This window comes from Cavia porcellus, unplaced genomic scaffold (genome assembly GCF_034190915.1).
Source record: "Cavia porcellus strain 051 isolate PalLab524CR breed Dunkin Hartley unplaced genomic scaffold, mCavPor4.1 scaffold_16, whole genome shotgun sequence".
NCBI lineage: Eukaryota > Metazoa > Chordata > Mammalia > Rodentia > Caviidae > Cavia > Cavia porcellus.
This window is the reverse complement of record NW_026947499.1, coordinates 52564686-52583860: the sequence shown is the minus strand read 5'-3', so window position 1 is coordinate 52583860 and position 19175 is coordinate 52564686. Positions and strand designations below refer to the sequence as shown.

At 44.5% G+C, this 19175-nt stretch overlaps 2 protein-coding genes across 10 annotated transcripts in view; one reads left to right on the top strand and one right to left on the bottom strand.

The window, feature by feature from the left end:
- The window catches only part of Arhgap17 (Rho GTPase activating protein 17), an 87036-nt gene extending 85354 nt beyond the window's left edge, over positions 1-1682 (top strand). For all 7 annotated transcript variants that reach the window (XR_001198889.3, XM_063226691.1, XM_013141770.3 and 4 more), the window contains one exon: positions 820-1682. Coding sequence is in view for 3 of the 7 variants with exons in the window: in XM_013141770.3 (XP_012997224.1) it covers positions 820-950 (131 nt within the window). In the remaining 4 variants the exon portion in view is untranslated. The remainder of the gene's footprint in view (positions 1-819) is intronic.
- A 4237-nt stretch (positions 1683-5919) lies between these two features.
- Slc5a11 (solute carrier family 5 member 11) overlaps positions 5920-19175 on the bottom strand; it is a 55606-nt gene continuing 42350 nt past the window's right edge. For 2 of the 3 annotated variants that reach the window (XM_003477822.5, XM_013142214.3), the window contains 6 exons: positions 12711-12818; positions 12254-12404; positions 9762-9930; positions 8881-9096; positions 7818-7986; positions 5920-6205 (listed from right to left, as the gene is read on the bottom strand). In XM_003477822.5, the coding sequence (XP_003477870.1) occupies positions 6000-6205; positions 7818-7986; positions 8881-9096; positions 9762-9930; positions 12254-12404; positions 12711-12818 (1019 nt within the window). In that variant the 3' untranslated portion in view covers positions 5920-5999. The remainder of the gene's footprint in view (positions 6206-7817; positions 7987-8880; positions 9097-9761; positions 9931-12253; positions 12405-12710; positions 12819-19175) is intronic. The other variant, XM_063226693.1, reaches the window with a different exon arrangement.

Here is a 19175-nt window from a genome sequence, read left to right as displayed (position 1 = left end):
TCACGAATGAAGAATCAGATCCCCTGCCTCTCTGGGAAGAGAGCTGTGTCCATAGAGCTGTCCTATGAGCCTGGAGGGCCATGTATTTGCCATCTGACTAAGGGAATTTGAACCAGCATAAGACATGAAAGGCAACTAGATGTATTAAAAACCGAAGAGTCAATTTTCACAGGAGGCTGGCAGGTCTGCTTGCTATTGTCAGCTTGAAGTGATTGTGCCCCCCACTTGGCAGTCTGTGTCTTGGGACATTTTGGGTAGTCACCCTGGGGGAGGAGAGGCACTGCCACTGCAGTCTGCTGGGTAAAGGCCAGGATTCTGCTCAGTGCACAGGAAAGTGCCTTACTGCCCAGAATAGTTCAGCCTGAAATGTTGCCAGTACCAAGGTCAGGATCATAGCATAACTACCGGGGGAAATCGTGTTGGCCTCAGGAGCAGGCTCTTCCCGATGAGCTCAGCTGCAGCCCTTGTGTTGGTAGCACAGTCCAGTATGTAGCATTAGAGATCTTGATAAGAATAAGGTGAATGAGGGTTCCTTTTTTCAGTCACAGCAGGCAGGTCTTTTAAGGGTTGCATTTCTGAGGGCTGCCTGGGCTCACAGAAAGGAACACCAGAACCCAGTGGTGGAGCTGTGCCATGTGGCTGCCAACTGAGCATCTCACAGGCTTGATGTGACTTCTCAGGGCTGCGGAATATGCAGTAAGGGACTGTGTATGCATGGGCGAACCTGAACTTTCCAGCCTCTCTTCTGCTTAGAGCACCTGTGGTGGCCTCGTGGCTGTTACCTTCAGTAATACCTTGTCTCCTCATGTTTTTGTCCAGACACCAATTCTAGGGTTTCAGAACCGCTTCGCAGCATCTTTCCTGAAATGCACTCAGACTCAGCAAGCAAAGACGTGCCTGGCCACATTCTGCTGGATATAGACAATGACACGGAGAGTACCGCCTTGTGAAGAAAGCCACCTCCCAGCCCGTGACCCCTGCCACCTTGGTGCGTGGAATTGGGGCAGGCGACCCTCTGTCCTTGCAGACCAAACAGTGAAAAGCTTTCAGTGGAGAAGGCCTCACCACATAGGACTCGGCCCTCTGCACAGCCCAGGAGAATGTGGAGGCCAGCACTTAAAGCTGAATGACCTGTGTCTTGAAGAAATCGGCTTTCTTTACGTAGGAAAGAAATCATGCCAAAAAAAAAAAGTCAGAAATCAAAGAAATACCTAAGGTGAGAAGAGTATTACTGCTAAGAAGTGTATGGGGAACTTTTGTCACTGCTGTTGACATGGGCAGCACCAACAGCAGCTTGGAACGAACAAGAATGAACACGTTTACTCTCTATTTAATAAAGCACATCAGTTACACAAGTCACCTACTGCCTGCTACTCACACTTTCATTCTCATACCTTAGGAGGGAGGCTTCTCTCCTTCAGACTTGCTGCAGAATTATTTTGTATTAAGTATGGTTTTTGTTTCCCTCGGTCCTCTCAATCCGCGTGCATTGATGGTGACTGCTGGATCTGTCACCTCATCAAACTGGATATGACTGTGCCTTGTTGGATTGCCAGAATGTAGATAGAAATGTACTGTTTTTTTTTTTTTAAAACAATGTAATTGCTACTTGATAAGGACCGAAAGTTATTCTAGTTTCATGTTTAATTTGAATTAAATATATTCTGTGGTTTATATGACAACTTGGTAATTCTTGGAGCAGTGTGTGTGTGTGTGTGTGTGTGTGTGTGTGTGTGCGCGCGTGTGTGTAGACAGTCACAACATAGAACTGTAGATGACACATCTTAGGGTCTGTAGAAGTTTGAAAGAGTAGAGAGCCAAGCCACAGCAGTAAAAGAAGCCATCAGTGCCCCAGAGACCTCCCAGACTGTCCCTCAGTGAGCAGTCCATGGTCAGGGTTGTGCTTATGCTCTCTCCAGTCCTGAACCCCTTCTTATCCATCTAGAGATCCTTTGCTGAGGGAGAGCTTATCCTTAAGCTCAGGATAAGTGACTCAGTCCCTAGTGCATATATGCTAGGAGCTATGATTTACACAGGAATTTCCTTCTTCAGTGACTGGAATGTTTTCCTGCCATGTCTCGAACACGTCTTCCCAGGATTGGAGGGCTTGAGCAGATGGAGAGTTGGAGCCAAGTGAGTATGTCAGTCTGGATAGCTGTCCTCATGGTGTCCCCTCCCCGGGGCCCATACATGGTAGTTTTCTCTTGGGAATGCAGGGTATACACTGCTAGAGTTGGCTACTTGGAACCATCCATCCATAGAGTTATCTGTGGGGTGTGTCAGTATCCTGTCCCTGGCTTGGAATATATTGGACCTCCTTTTACCACGCAGAGACTCAAGCCTAACTTGAAAGGAGCAACCAGTTTTCTTCCCCCCTGAGTTCTCTGTGGCCCCAAAGCACTCTTTGCACTTGTTAATCGCACTGAGAATGTGTGCCTAGACGCTTCACCCGTCTAAAATGTGCTTACCATTCACTTTTCTCTCCTTATTCTTCAGCACCCCCCTTTAACTGTAGAACAAACATTGCCAAGAAAGCAGTTTCTATGCAGGCTGTTGCTCAGCATTGGGTCTGACTGTACACAGCCTGGTGTTTGCAACTAGATGCAAGATGCTTCACCGTGCTGTAACTGGCAGTTGTGAGGACTTGGGGGACATACTGTTGCCATGTGGGCACCCAGAAATGAAGAAAATTTACAGTGACATTCTCCTTGCATGTAGCATGTGTTGATAATTCCAAAACCCAGCAAACCTACCCTCCTTGTTTTAAGAATGTCATTCTTCTGTTGTGACAACCCAAATCTTCAGAAAAAAAATCAAAATTACTTGACCTGTTGTTATATCAAGGGTAAATACCAAACAGGAACTACTGTCTGTCACAGTGCAGGGAATCAGTGGCTCAGTGTTCAGTGTTTGTAGGTATAACTGCCCTGAAGCTTATCTGGAGGCAGGGCCGAGGATGGCACCTCAATGCTCTTCCTTTTTTGTTCTCAGGATCCATGATTCCTCCTGCTTGGAGAGTTGCCAGGTTGCTTGTACTGTTTGTTGTCACCACACATGGCAGTGCCTTTTACTCCCTGCCCTCTGTCAGAGATTGAGAAGTGTCATCAAACTTCATATTGGTCATCCTTGGCTCTCCAGGGAGATGCTCACCTCTGTGATCCACCTTTCAGTTTCCTTCCCTTTATACTGCTGGAGCTCTAGACTTACATCCTGCTCCTCTTGCCTACACAGCATCAGGAATAGAGAGCTGTTCATCTTGCCCACCCTGCAGTTTAGGACATTTCTGGCATTATAGAAGGTCACAGTGGCTCTCTGACTGGCCTGATAGTGCTGGCTTCTACCCATGTGAACTCTCTTAAGAGTTCACAGATAGTTCGAGTGACCCAGTCCCAGGACCATCTTGCTGACCCTGGTTCCCTGAGAACTTCTTTAATGGATCCCCATTCCTCTGTTAGGGCTCCACCGCACAGCACATTCCTATTTGAAAATCTTCAAAGATTCCTTCTGGATGGACTGGGGATTTAGCTTAGCAGTGTAAGCCCCTGCCTGGCAAGTGCAAGGTCGTGAGTTCGATCCCCAGTGCCAAAAAAAAAAAAAAAAAGATTCCTTCCAGTTCCACCATTCCCCACCCAGCTCTTACATATCCTGCCACACCGTATCTTCACTCCAATGGTCTCTAGAACCTCAGCCTTAGTATTTTGCATTCGATGGCTGCGCCTCTTTCGATGGAGATGGCTTCCAGGAGAATTGAGCTAGGAAGGAAGAAAGATGCACTAGTGTGGAGTCATGGGCCCTGGTGCAACCAGATGGCAAGCAAGACTCTAGTCCAGTGACAGCACCTCACAGCCAGAGTGGGCACTTGGATCCTTTCCCTGCTAGGTAAGGCCCATCTCGCCCAGCACAGTGCTTAGGTTTTTATGCACATCAACATTATACTTGACCCCAAAATTTGCATATCATTTCATATAGAAACAGCATTTTCCTCCATGAGCTTTGACCTCAAGCAGCTAACTTGGTGCAGCTGACTGGATGTTCCTTGGTCCTAGATTCCTGGGGTTGTCCTAGGTCAGGCAGTTAGGCTAGGGAAGAGTTGTAGTTGGTGGCTGTAAAGCAAAGGCCAGAAAACATTGGTGTTTTAGAAGACAAATCTGCACATTTGTCCACCAGGCACTGAGCAAAATCCTGATGTGAGTGACCCATTCTGTCCTTGAGGAATTTTTAGTTGGGCAGATAATTGAGCATTTAGTAATAAAATGTGGTACGTGTTTCAGAGGCACATGTCATAGTGGGTGTGATGCTCAAAGAAAGCTTCTTGAAAGAAGTGATGTGTGAGCAGAGTAGAGTGGTATTTAGTCAGAAGAAGAAGAAGGGAAGAGTACAAAGACCTACTCATTCAATATTTAGCCACAATAGTAGGGCCTCCTTTATGGCGTCGCTGAGACTGAGGGTGTAAGGTGTGACTTCGATTGCCCAGGGAGAGATTGGGTTGTTAGGGATCTCGCCAGTGTACAGGGAAGGTGGACTTCATCCCAAGAGTCCAGGGAGGTCACTGGAAGATTCCAAGCAGAGTCTTGGCTTGATCAGATTTGTTCTCTGCCTGTGGCTGGAGAATGGGCAAGACGATGTGGGAAGGCAGCCAGGAGGCTGGTGGCAGCAGTCCAGGGGAGATGGTAGTGGCCTGAGCCCTTGTAGTGACAGCTCTTGTTAAAATGCACTAATACCCCAACCAGAGGTGGCAGAGGGCTCAGTGTTGGGAGAGCTCTTAAGACTAGTAGAAATCTCTGTTCCTTCTGCTTCCCTCCTTCAGCCCCAGAGAGGGACATTTACCCTCTCCCATGAAGAGTGCCTCTTGAGCCCTCTTAGCAACCAAAGGGGTCTTGCCAGGAGCAGTTCCATGGGTCTGTATAGAAGCTGCATTAGCAACCAGAGCCCCCACCACCACCATACCCCCTCCTGAGAGTGCTGAGTTTACCCTTGCCCAGCCCAAAGCTATTAATGATCTGGATTGGTGTGGAAAGACCAGTTCTCACAAGGGGAGACTCTGGGCTAACTGTGTTACTATAGAGCCGCTGGCCCCAAGTATTCCGTGCACCAGCTGGGAACTCTGGAGAGATCACTGAATGCCTGTGATCAAGTGGTTCCTCAGCCTGTGTTTCCTATTTTCCTCTGTAGTCTGGAAATTGCAGTCCCTTGAAAAACTGGGACCATTACTCTGCTTTCCAGTTCTACCAGAGTAATGGTAGCTCCACCTGTCCATTTATCCCTGGACTAGAGAGCTTCCCCAGCAATGGTTGTGTATGTGGCTGCCATAGCTTCTACAGGTCGTTTCTAAAGACACTGTCAGGTCCCAAACCAAAAACCTGCGATGCTGGTTTTGCACAGAACAGTGGGTGGCTGGTCCCCAAGTCCAAAGAAGCATGGGCTCTCCACTAACAGATTCTTTGCAGACATCCTTCCTTCTGACTGCTCATTTGGAGAAGCACCTCATGGGGAGTCAGGTAAAGAAACAGAATTCTCTAAAGCAGAACTTAAGAAGTGCACACAGTTGTCTGATTTTCTTATAAGCATGAGATTCCAGAGCAAAACACTCAGGTCTCTTTTCAAGAATTCATGCCCCAGGAACAAGTACCTAATGAGAAAACCTTTAAGATCACTATTCCTTTTCAAAAAGAAAAAAGAGCTAGGACACTATTGGGAGGTTGAGGAAGGATTGCAAATTCAAGAAGCTCTTTGGGAGCTTAGTGAGACTCCTGTCTCAAAGTAAAAAAATAAGGCTTGGGGATGTATAAACCCCTGGGCTCCACATGCAGTACTGCAAAAGGAAAGAGAAGAAGGAAGGGAGGGAGAGGGAAGCAAGAAGGGAAGAAGAGAAGAAGAAAGGAAAAGACCTAAATGTTCTGATGAGAACAGCCCTTGAAGTCTCATAGTAAACAAAAGGTTTATTATTATTTCTTTCATTAAAAAATATTATTAAAACATAGACACTTGGGTTCCTTGCATTAAGCAAAGTAGCCCCAGAGGAAGATGGCGCAGGTAATGCAGACAATACAGTTGATGTCCAGAAGGGTTTTCACCATGGGGCTTTCCTCCAAGGAAATTAGGAGAGGTTGCACTTTGCTTGGGGGTGCCTCTTTGCCCTTGTTCTCCATCCCACAGAGCCACAAGATGGCATTCACCACTTTGGACTGCTTTGGGGTTGCATCACCTGAAAGGAACCAGTGAAAGAAAGGTCATAGAGGTGGGCTGTGTCTGCTGTACAAGAGGACACTAGTCAGCTGTGTTCCATCTTCCGTACTCAGGGTCCACAGCCACAGATTGAACCAAACACAAAAGGAAAATATTGGGAGAAAACTGTGTCTGAGAAAACTGTGTCTGCACTGAATGTGTGCAGATTTTCTTTACCATTATTAAACAATTCAGTATAACAACTATTTACATTGTATTAGGTTTTTGAAGTATATAGAGGATGCAAACAGCTTATATAACCATTTTGTACAAGGGAATGAGTGTCCATATACTTTTGAATTTCTGGGGAGTCCTGGAATCAGTCCCCCACAGGTACTGAGAAATGACTGTATTCATTAACTCCTTCATTTGGGAAGTCTAATTATGAAAGGTTGGTATTTTCAAAACTTCACTGTCTTCAGATGAAGAATTTCAGTGAAGAAACTGAACCTCATACCAACTTGAGCAAAGCCTCCTAGCTGGTGAGGTGTGGCAGGAGTGAGGATAGACTCCTTTATGCCGCACAGCCTTCCAGGGGGCTGCCAGGAAATCAAATGAGCACTTTTGTGATAAACTTGGTTTTCCATTTAGAGCTGGGGCCATGAACCCAACTATTTTATAGGGTCAGATAAGTAATACATTTGAGTCAAGGGAAGCATGTTTGCATATTAAGTACTTTAAAACAGGCTTCACTCTACCAAGAAATAAGCTATTTTCCATTTTTCTTTACATACATGGCTTTCTGGCTTCAGTGGACATGGGTTCATATCCACAGTACCCAAATTAAGAACCTGTCAAAAGCCATGATTGTCCACAGCCTCAAGATCCTAGGAATAACCGGGATAGGTAGAGACATGACCTAACTGAAGGACACAACCTAAATTTAAGTGACAGCTGCTTAACAGCTTCATGTAACTTCCATCATAGACATACTCTGTGTTGCATTTGGTCCCCTCAAGAGAAGATGGAAATAAATATTAACTCACATTCAAATAATACCAGTGGTCCCCAACATTTTTGGCACCAGGCAGTGGTTTCACACAAGGTAATTCTGGGACATGTGGTTCACAGCAGTTTCATGCGCTTAAGAGAATCTCATGCCCTCCATGATCTGATAGGAGGTGGTGCTCAGCTGGCAGTGTATGCCAGGAGCTGCAGTTAATACCAGTGAAGCTTCACACACTCTGGCCCATTGCGAACCTGGTGCCTAACAGGCCACAGATGGGTACCCATCATGGCCCAGGGTTTGGGGACCCCTGATTAAAACAGGTGGGCAGCAGACATCAAGTATGAAAGTACAAATTTAGAGGGTGCTGTAGTGTTCTAGCTGACTGTGTGTGGTCCATGAGAATTAAAGGGACCATGCTTTTACCAGACAATCAACAGGAACCCATCTGAGACTTCTCTTGAAGGTTTCTGACAACCCCTTTTCTGGTAGCTGGAGAGTGGGGATGACACTGGAGTCTGGGGGTGCTAAAATTCGAAGTTGTCCCCTTTTCTACTTTGAGATTTGATAGAAAAAAATTCTCCCCTTGAACACATAATGCGGCTTCTTGAGTCTCCTAATATAACTAAGGCAAGAAGCAACTCACAGTTGTGGTTTTTGGATATGTTTTCTTGAACAATCTCAAACTGGATGCTGGTGCTGGTGGCTTCTGGAGTCCCATTCTGAGAGACAGTAGGAGGCAGCGGGATTTCTGGCGGCACCTGCTCCTTCTGGACCACAGCGTCATGACGAGTAAACCAGGTCAAGTGACTGACCTAAGGAGCAGAGATGAGCTGTGAGATGCAGGAGGGGCTGGAGTCTTCCTCCACAGCCCCCAGCCTCCCCCGCTTTAGCCTTCACACCTACCCACAGCTGTTCTGACTGCCTCCTTCTCACCCTACTCTCCAGCAAGTTTCAGTCCCCTGGGTCTTCAGGACCAGTGCTCAACTCTCCGTCTGTCTTTGACAGCCCTCATTCTTATGTTGGGCTCTAACTGTCCCTTATACTACCCTTCTGAGCTTAGCCCTAATCCCTTGGGTACGGTGAGACCCAAGGACTATCCATGTCAACTCAGCCATTTCTCTAGCCAGAGAAATTTCATGGGTTTATTTGTTCATGAGTGAGCATATCGTGAGTTGACTCCATCAATGGGAACCAGGAAATTTAAAAAATAAAAAAGTAAAGGAATCAGGAGGTTTGCTAGAAATTCCAAGGCAGAAATAGGTATGCTTTTTTTTGCCCCCCCCCAACCTGGGGATTAAACCTAGAGCATGTGCAATGAGCAACATCCTGGCTCTTATTTTTTCTTTTGAGATAGGGTCTCACTAAATTGCCCAGGTGGGACTTGAATTTATAATCCTTGACTTCAGCCTTCAGAGTACTGGATGTGCCACCATGCCCGACTTGAAATGCCTGACTTTTAATTAGTGACAATCAAAGAGGATACATTCTTAGAAGCTGTGTACCCCCACATGGGACCTACGAATCAGAGCAGAAGTGCAAGGTGGATTCTGATGACCTTTTGTGTGTCTTGAATCCACTTTTCCCTGAGTCCAACTCTGGGCTTTTTGTTTCTCTAAACATTCAGTCCTCTTTGCTTAAGCCAGATGAAGTTAGTGTTCTTGCACTTGCAAGAGTGTCAGCTGATATAACTGTCAAATCAAATATACCATCTCCTTGGAGGGTGACTCTGTGAGCCAGCTCACGGTGGTTACAGTGATCAGGGTGGCCGCAGACAGAATCATAGAGAAGTAGAGGTAGTGGATGTACTTCACCACAGCGGGGCGCTCATCCGGCTGGTCACAACGAGGCTCAGGGTAGATAAAGTCCAGGACCAATCTGATCAAGCCCAGGAGCAGGCCTAAGATCAGGCCTGAAAAGGCACCCTGAAAATCAGAGCAAAACAACCTTCAAAACACTATGTACTCCAAGAAGCTTTCACAAGAGCTTCCTTTTTTACAACCATCACTGCCTGCCTCTATGATTTGGAAAGGTCTGGAGCTACTTGGCTATTTCTTTTCTGCAATGCAGTCATTCCTTGGTGTGCATTCAATCCAGGACCTCCTATGGATGCCAGAATCTACCCATGCTCAAGTCCGTATATAAAATGGTATAGTGTTTGCATGCAACCTCCATATATTCTCATGTGGACTTTAAATATTCTCTAGATTAATGTAAATGCTGTGTTAATTGTTTTATACTCTATGGTTTGAGGATTAACAAGGAAAAGAGTCTGTACATGTTCAGCATATATACAATTTTTAAAAAAAGTATTTTCAGTCTGCTGTAAGTTGAGTCTAAAGAAGTGAAACACACAGATATGGAGAGCCAGGTGGAATGCATTATGTAATTCTCATGTAATTTACTCATTCTGTTTAATAGAATGCATCAAGATTCTTCTAAGAACCCCACTGCACTTTATAGTTCCCCTGTCTGCCACAGAACTCCGGATCTTCCCAGCACACTGAGTCCAGCCCACCCTTGGTCCCACGCTCCCTGCTTCCACATGGACAGCTCTTGGTTCTTGTGTGGCGTAGGCCAATCCACTTACCTTTTCATTAGCCCGCTTCCAGAAGCAGCCCATAATGAAGACCACAGCCACGGGTGGCTGCAGGTAGGAGCTGATGGACTGGATGTAGATAAAAAGTTGGCCTCCTTGGCTGACCTGGACCACAGGGATCCAGAGAATGGAGACCACCACCAGTAGAAGCACAAATATCCTGTGCCAGACAGGGAAGGGTTCCAAATTAGTGCCATCTTCCTTAACATTCTCCCTGTTTCCTTTCCTCCTTTCCTCTTTACACAGCTACATTGGGATATCAGTTAAATACCCTAAATTTAGTACCTTATAAGTGTACAGTCTAGTAACTTATTAAATTTATAGAGTTGGCCAACCACTACTACCATCAAAATATGTGGGCCTGCAGATGCCCAACAGGTATTACAAGCAGAACAAAGCTTGACCTTCTTGTGTATCCTTTGTTACTGCACGTCTTGGATCAGATCTCTCCTCAGCTCTGCCTAGGGCTACGCTAATCATTTGAGAAGCGTCTGTCTAGGAACTGGCTGGACAGGGTTGATTAGCCCTGAATTTACATGCTTTCGTCCCCTTTCTAGATGAGGATGCCAAGATGTACATGGATAGTCCCTCGGAAGTCTCCAGCCATTATCCTAAACCTGTGATTACAATTCCAGGAATGTGGAGCCCCTGTGTCTAAATCCACAGACACAGTCCTTTCCCAGGAGCAAAGCCATCCCCTAGCAGTAGAGATTCTAGATTTACAACACCAGGACTGAGACAGTGGTCAAACAGACCCAAGCCCACCAGCTAATCCTTGAGGCCTGGCCTCCTACCCTTGGTAGAGGGCCTGTTTGAATCCCTGTATCTGACTGTGCCCCAACCAGCTACCTAAGCTGAAGGCCTTCCTTATCTTCCCTCTAACTTTTCAATTAAATCTTTTCTTTTTCTGTTAAAAATTTAGAATATCCATCACACCAAAAAGTTCCATCAAACTCATTTGTAGTTTAATGCCCCCCCCCCCGTTAGCAACCACTTATCTGCCTTCTGTAGTCTTGCCCTTCCTTAGCATTTCCTATAAATGGTATCCTGTGATGGGTGATTTTTTGTAGCAGCTAGCTTTGTTCACAACATGTATCTTTATTTCATTCCTTTTTATGGTTGAAAAGTACACCATTGTTATGGATATGCCATTATATGCCACTGTTTGATGGACATTTGGATTGTAACTTTTTGTGGCTAAAATGATTAGTGCTTCTATGAGCATGTGTACACAAAGCTCTATATTAGACATGCATTTTCATTTTTAGGGATGCTAACTGCTGAGTTACAGGGTGAATGTATGCGTAACATTCTAAGAAACTGCCAAAATGTTTTTGAATAATTGGATCATTTTATGTTTCTACCCATAATATATAAAAGTTCCAGTTTTGTACTTTGTCTTTTTTATTATAGCCATTCTTGTGGGTGTGTAGTGGCATCTCATTATAGTTTTAATTTGCATTTTTCTCATGATGAATGATGAACAATTTTTCATGGCCTTATTAACTATTTACTTACGTATCTTCCTTGGTGAAATGTCTATTCAAATCTTTTGGTTGTTAGTTTTATTATGTTTTATGACTTCTTCATATAGCTAGATTACAAGTCCTATATCCTAGTATTTTATCTCCATCTATGGCTTATTTTAAAATTCTTAATGGCATCTTTCAAAGTGGAAATGTTTTAAATTTTGATGAAGTCCAGTGTAACACTTTTTCTTTTACGAATTGTGCTTTGGGTGTTATATCTATGAACTCTTCCTAACCCAAGCCTCAGAGTGCATCTTCTTGGGTGACAGAGCCCCAAGATGCTTATCTGCATCTATTTTACATAAAGTACTAGTGATTGAAACCAGGGCCTTTGTACTGAGTTCCATACCCCGCCCTTTTTATTTGTTAATTTTGAGATAAGGTCTTATTAAGTTGATAAGTTGCCCAGGCTGAGTTCAAACTTGCAGTTTTCCTGGTCAGTCTTCCAGAGTGCTGGGATTACAGGTGTGCCTGGCATACATGCCATCAGCTGCAGCTCTTCCCATTACATTTGAGGGCTCTGCACAAGTTTCGGGTAAAAATCTTTCTCTCACCTGAAAAGCACACTTTTACCTGTACCTGGTTCATTCTCCTCATCCCTCAGGTCCCAATCCAGATTGGATCACTTCCTGTGAATTTCTAAATCTCCTGACGGCCCACAGAACACTCATTAGGGCTATGCTTGTCAGTTGTTTTCTCTTCCTCCTCTAGTGTCGTGGTGGCAAGAACTGCATCTTTTTGCTGTTCTATGCTGAACCTTGGAACATAGTAAGTCGGTGCTCACTGAACAGCTCCATGGAGTCCTAATGTTCTCTTTGCCCTCTTAGGATGCTGAGCCAACCTAGATAAGCTGCTGATTAGACTTCGCCTATGCTACGGGTAGACTCAGTTTTCTCTTCCTTGAGTATCTGGATGTTGCATTCACCCACCTGCCCCCACCCCGTAAGCCTTTACCTGCCCACCACCATGAGCTCCCTCTCAGATGCCCGTGGCCGGATGTGATTCCACAGGTCCATGGTGAAGATGGTGCTGGAACTGTTAAAGATGGAGGTGAGGGAGGACATGAGAGCAGCCACCATCACAGCCATCATGAGCCCACGGAGTCCTAGAGGCAGAAGGGAGGTCTATGGGCCTTGGGCTTTCTGTCGACAGCTTCTGCCTTCACTCATGACCTACTAATCCAGGCCCAAAGCTATCTGGTCCTAGTAGACTCAGACCTGAGGAGGCAGAGCCTCAAAGAGCATGATTGAGGTGAGCCCCTGGATGGTCACAATCTTGACTTTTAGGGAGATCTGGACCTGGGGCTTAGGTTCTGAGGCTGGAGTTTGTTCCACCCTCAGATCAGAGCCTAGCCAATGTGATCCTTTCTGGGAGTTCTCGGGCGCTGTGGGAGGGGTGAGGAGGGCATTACCTGTGGGCAGGAGCTCTAGCACGAGTTTGGGATATGCGATGTCAGAGCAGCCAGAGGGGTTGCTACAGACTTTCTGGCAGATTTCTGGGTGAGCACAGGCCACTTGATCTGTGGAGGAAACACAGGCTGAGTTGAGCAGACAGCCCCAGAGCCCAGGCCTGACCGCAGCATGGCCTGACACAGGCCAGCCCCAGGAGATAGGTTTAATGTGTGTGTGTTTATAGCTCAGTGAAATAGAAAGGAGCCTAGGCTTTATAAAGTGTGACCTTGTTACTTGACCTTCCTGAGCTTCAATTGTCTTATCTGTAGAACTGGAATAAATAACATAAGATTGGATTGAAAACTGGCTAAGAGTACACTCATAAAGCACTTAGCACCAAATCTCATACATAAGAGGTGCTGAGAATATCCCAACTATAGTTACAGCAACCCAAATAAAGCTGAGACACCCAGTGACCTCTCACCACAGTGCATGCATCAGCCTTCCCCACCCCAGAGGGAGACAAAAGCAATTCATACCTAGACCAGAGTTCTTAATTGCTTGACTCATGGGGTTATTTTTAGTACTGAAGATCAAACTCAGGGCCTTCTTACTGTCTTCAACCTTTTTTTTTTTTTTTTTTTGGCTTGTTTTAATTTTCAGACATGGTCTCACCAAGTTGTTAATTTGCCCAGGCTGGGCTTGAATTTGTGATCCTCCAAGTTCACTGCCCTACCTCCCCAGACTGCTAGGATTACCACTACCATGCCAAACACTTTTTTCTCACAGTATGAGGCCCTGAACCCAGTGCTTACCCACTGAGCAGTAATCCTAGCTCACCTTCCTCCCACTGTGTTTGTGTGTGTGTGTGTGTGTGTGTGTGTGTGTGTGTGTGTGAGAGAGAGAGAGAGAGAGAGAGAGAGAGAGAGAGAGAGAGAGACAGAGAGTCTTGCTATGCAGTTCAGGCTGGCTTCGAACTCACAGCGATTCTCCTCCCTCAGCCTCCCAGAGTCTAAACATGTTTTAAATTTTTTCTCATCTTCTCAATAGCTCACAGAGTTCAACAACTGCTTCTCATTTTAGATCCAGTGATTCCAACTTACTAGCTCAGAATTTCCCTCTCCCCTTTCTGCTTTTCTGTATCAATTATTTGCTCTCCCAAGCACCTCTCTGATTCTCCAGTAAATTTATCTAGCTTCCCTGGCATCTCTAGTTGTTCATCCTTATGTGTTATCATGATCCACATTTCTGTTATGGGCTAGGTATGGCTTGAGTTTTTCCTAGGGGTTCATGTGTCAGGATCTAGGAATGAAAAGTACATATTCTCCATGCCCCAAACTCTTGTTATGTTTTAGACAAAATTAAGAAGAGAGACTAGGAGATCCGGCCATGGAGGGACTCAGGCAGCTTATTCACCGGCCCTCTTGGTAAGCACCTGCAGTGTGGGCCTGGAGGAGCACCATTACCTGTGAGCCTACTGCCACGCTGGCTGAAAATCAAGCACCCTTCCCCCGCCTGCCCCCTCTCCCCATAGCTACTGAGGATAGATGTCTCAGCATCTCTTGGGAGGATGACCATATGCAGTATAGCAAATATGGGGGATTTCCTTCTATCTTCTGTTCGAAGGCAAAGGTTGTTTTCACTGTTTTGTTTTGTTATGTTTCTTTTGCTTTATTCAGTATTCTCAATTGGTTTTATAATGTTCTATTTTTGGTTTGATTTTACTATACCTAATTGACTGGACAACTATGGTTAAGTTAAAGAGATATGCCATAATACACATTATTACTATCCCAGTATCCCACTGTGAAATCCTATACCAATTTCACTGCATTGTCTCGGTTGGCTTTGTTCTGTCTTGTGCTGTTGCATTTTTACTACTTTCAAAATAAAAAAAAGAAAGGAGACTAAAAATATTTGATAAGAAATATTAGGGAGAAATAATCTTATTGAAAATAATATCCAGAAGGTCATATTTCTTGGCTTTTTATTATTCTTCTGGAGAAACTTGAGTTAAAAATATTTTCATTCCAATCACCAGGGGCCTCCCAGCTGGGCCACGGGTCTTATTTAAATTCAGTTCAGTGCATGTTCGGTCTGTTTTTCACAAGCTCCTTCTCTCCCAGGTCCACCAAGAAGGAACAAGCATCTCCCTGAGATATTTAATTGTTAACTACAGAGTTTTTATTTTTCTTACTAGGAATACAACTTTCAACCATAGGACACGTGACAGATGCAACCCTTATAAAGCACACTTGTTGCAGAAAACTACTTGATCATTTGTCTAAGAGTATGTTCATTGTTGGGAAATTAGTTGGTTAGGCTAATTCAGACGTGGCAGCAACAGTCAGTCTGCTCACCTGTTAACTAACCAACTGTGTCTCAGAGTTTTCTTAGAAAACTTCAGACCCCTTGATGCATGAAATAAATGATAAATCAAATCCAAACACAACACAAAACCTTTCTACAGTTTAAGCATCCACTGAAGTTTCTGTATAATTCAGATACAGCATAAACTCTATATATAAGCCAAGTGCAGTGATGCAGGCCTGTAATTTGTGGAGCATTTGAGAGATTGAGGCAGGAGGATTGTTGCAAGTTTGAGTCTGGTCTGGGTTACAAAGTGAGCTCAAGGCCAGCCTAAATTTCATAGTGAGAACTTGTCTCTAAAAAACAAACAACAAAACAGTGTATATACCCCTCATTTCATTTTCATAATTCTGTGGGGAAAGATAATGTTATTGTGCCTGTTTATTTATTTTTGAGACAGGGTCTTGTTATATATCCCAGCTGGCCTTCAACTAACTGCGTAGCCCAGGCTGGCCTCAAACTTGGGCAGTCCGCCTGCTTCAGCCTCCCCAGTGCTGAGATTACAGCTGTGTCCCACCACATCCTGCTGTCCCTATTTTAAAGACAGGGAAACTGAGGCTCAGAGGGAAGTAGTTTGCCCAGATCATACAGATGGTACATATGAGAGGTAGGACTCAAGCCTTTACTTTATTCCAAAGCTGAGGCTGAGAAGATTGGCTTTGTAAATAGGTCCACTTTCTAAATTCTCTCTCTCTCTCTCTCTGTGTGTGTGTGTGTGTGTGTGTGTGTGTGTGTGTGTGTGTGTTTAGTTGTCTTGTTTCTTTTTCAATTTCTATGGAAACTTTTTAAAAAAATATGTCCTATTTTTATCTGGACTGAGTAGAAGTGGGTTTGTCCAGGCTTATATGAGCCTAGCATCAGAGCATCTTTTTAGGCAGTTTAGAACCATCAGAAAATTTAGGAGGGACTTGGGAAGTCAAGGCAGAGAGAGCGGAAAGAGGAAAATAGAGTGGTTTAACTACAGAGCCTTGCATGGTAAGCCAGGGACCCTCGATCTTTTGGTGGCCTTGTTAAAAATAAAAAGTTGTCTTTGCCTCCAACCATTCTGATTCAATAGTTCTTGGAGAGGCCTAGAAGTCTGCATTTCTAACAAGGTCCAAGTAAACACTGCCAGATCAGCAACTGCACTTCACAAAATATTGGTTTAAGCGTCCAAAGAAGGGAGAGACACTTCAGAGCCTGCCTTACTCTCCTTACCTTGCCTCAGTCTCTAAAAGTCCTTTGAACTTATTCCTAGAGCCATGCGATAGAGATTTGATTTTATTTTATTTGGGACAGGGTCTCACTCTGTAGTTCAAGTTAGCTTTGAGTTCACTATGTAGCCTAGGCTGGTCTCAAACTAGCAGTGATCCTCTTGCCTTTCTCCTGAGTATTGGGATTACAGGTGTGCACCCTCATGCCCAGTGTAGAGTATTTTAATTATAGATTCTCTTTATTTATTTAATTATAGATTCTCTTATTTTTTTTATGAGTACCAGACTCATCAGCCACATTACAAAGTCCTTTGGTTCACAGAACACAGCATTGTGTCTCTTTAACAATGATTGTTGACTGGCTGGTTTTTACAAGGTGGCCAGGGTATCAATACTGATCTTCCAGATCTCAATCCTAAGCTTGGGATGTGATTTGTATGTCTAAGAGTCAGTTTTTAAAGGCAGGTACACCTCAGTTCAAACCTGGCTCACTCTGCATTAGTCCAACAGGTGCCGGCATGTGATCCCAGATCCTGGTTTCGTTCCCCCTCGTACCCAATTGATCACCAGTCTGATGGGGTCCACATGAAAGCATATTTTCAAACATTCACCTGGTTCCACTGCTGCCTCCTCAGACAATTTCCCCACAAACCCTGTCAAAAGTGGCCTTGGCTTTCATTCCTTTGATCTCTCCCTGAACGTTTCCTTCTCACAGCACTCAGTTCAACTAATACTTTTCTTGTTTATGTCTGTATTTCTGTCGTTTCCTCCACCTCCTGAGTCCCACTGTAGCAGGATTCTTCATGTCCTTCTCACCTATGGATCTTCAAGGTCTTTTGGAATAAAACCTGACTGATAATTTCATCCCAGAGTATTTGTTAGATACATGGAAGAATAAATAAATGAATGAGTGAATTATTTTCTTGAGCTTTAATTTCTTAAGATAGGAATAACGATAAATGCATTTACCTCATAAAGTCATTTGGAGGATGACATGAGGTAATACAGTTGTCTCTTACGTGCATGGGGGGCTGGTTCCAGAACCCCCCATAGATGTCAAAATGTGAAGAGTCTAGGTCCCATCTACAGAATGTCATAGCATTTGTGTGTAACCCTTGTGCCACGTATGCATGCTTTAAATGATATTTAAATTACTTACAATGGCAATACAGTGTAAATGCTGTGTCAATAGTTGTTAAACTGTGTGGCTAGAGAATAATGATAAGGAAAAAGCCTGTGTGTTCAGGACAGATGCAAATTTTCCCACATGTTTTCATCTGCAGTTGGTTGAATTTATGGATCCAGAAACTAGGCATACAGAGGGTCAACAGTAATGTACAAAATAATAATTGTGAACTCTTACATAGTATGTTAGTCCGCTTTTTATTACTATAAAAATACTCGATGCAGGCTACTTATGAAGTAAAGAGGGACTTACTTTTGCCTCTTGGTTCGGGGAGTTCAAGGCAGTGGCCTTGCTAGTGTGGACTCTGGTGAAAGCTGCAGATGAGGAGCGTGGGTCTGAGCAAGTGCTTGATCAGAGCCAGGAATCCAAGGAGACAGAGGCAGGTGTTGGGGGAGGGGAGCATCAGAATCCTACAATCTGTTTCAAGGACATTCCCTTAAAGATCTAAGGATCTGCCACTGGGATCCACATCCTGAGGGTGCACAGCATCTCCCGTGTTGCTACCTGGAGCCTTTGCCTTTCAGAAGGACCTTTGGGGGACACTCATCTTAGCTGCAGCATAGAGTGCATGCCATGTTTCAGGAACTGCTATACGCCAGATGAAGGTTTTTAAACCTTATTTGACAAGTGAGAAAGTAGAGACAGAGAGATCACAAGATATATACAACTCATGAGCAGCAGAACCAAGACTTGGGCCCAATCCCAGAATTCAGTACTGACTCCCAGAATTCAGTGCTGACTTCCCCTCTCCAACCTTTACTTCTTAATTCTCCATTCTTCATCTTCCTCCTCCTCCTCCTCCTCCTCCTCCTCCTCCTCCTCCTCCTCCTCCTCTTCTTCTTCTTCTTCTTCTTCTTCTTCTTCTTCTTCTTCTTCTTCTTCTTCTTCTTCTTGTTTTTGTTACTGATACAGAGTCTCACTATGTAGTCCAGGCTAGGCCTTGACCTCCCTAAGTAGTCCAGGCTGGCCTCAGACTTGAATTGATCTCCTGCCTCAGCCTCCTGAGTGCTGAGGGTACAGGCATGCACCACTACACCTGGCTTATTTCCTAATTCTTAAGGGATTTAAATTATTTTGATTTAAGTAGGTTAACTAACAGAACATTTCCCACTACCCTTCGTTAACTTCTGTGTAGCATTTTGTAGGATGAGGCATAGGGGAGCAAACTCTTTTTCTATTCCCCTTTGATGGCTATGGAGCCTTGGTGTATGGGGTGAGGTGCTCACTGGAGAGAAAGAAAGAAGCTTTCTCCTGTACAGGTTACCAGGTCCAGACTCTACAGTGACTCACAGTATTACTTACCTCCATGGTACAAAGCATATTCCTTTACCACATTGAAAAAAATCAATACTAAGCATATATTCTAAAGGCTGTGATACACTCTGATGTTTGTTAAGAAAAGTACCCATAAAGAGTCCCCTTGAACCAAAGTTACCAAACCACTGAACCCAAACACTAAAACATGAGATTCCAAGGAACTGACATGTGATGTCACACAATTGTGGTCTGTTTGTGATATGAAAAAATATAGCTGAGGAAGATCCCCAATAAATTTCTGCTGTTTGATCTGAGACACCCACTGCACAGAGCCAGTGTTAGGAACTAAGTCTGGACAGAGCCAAATTCTGATCACTAGGAGAGGGGCCCTGGTCCCTCTATCTGAGAGCAGACAGACAGACAAATTTAGAATACTTCATGGGGCTGCGACCTGCAGAGAGAGGACCTCTTATCCATCT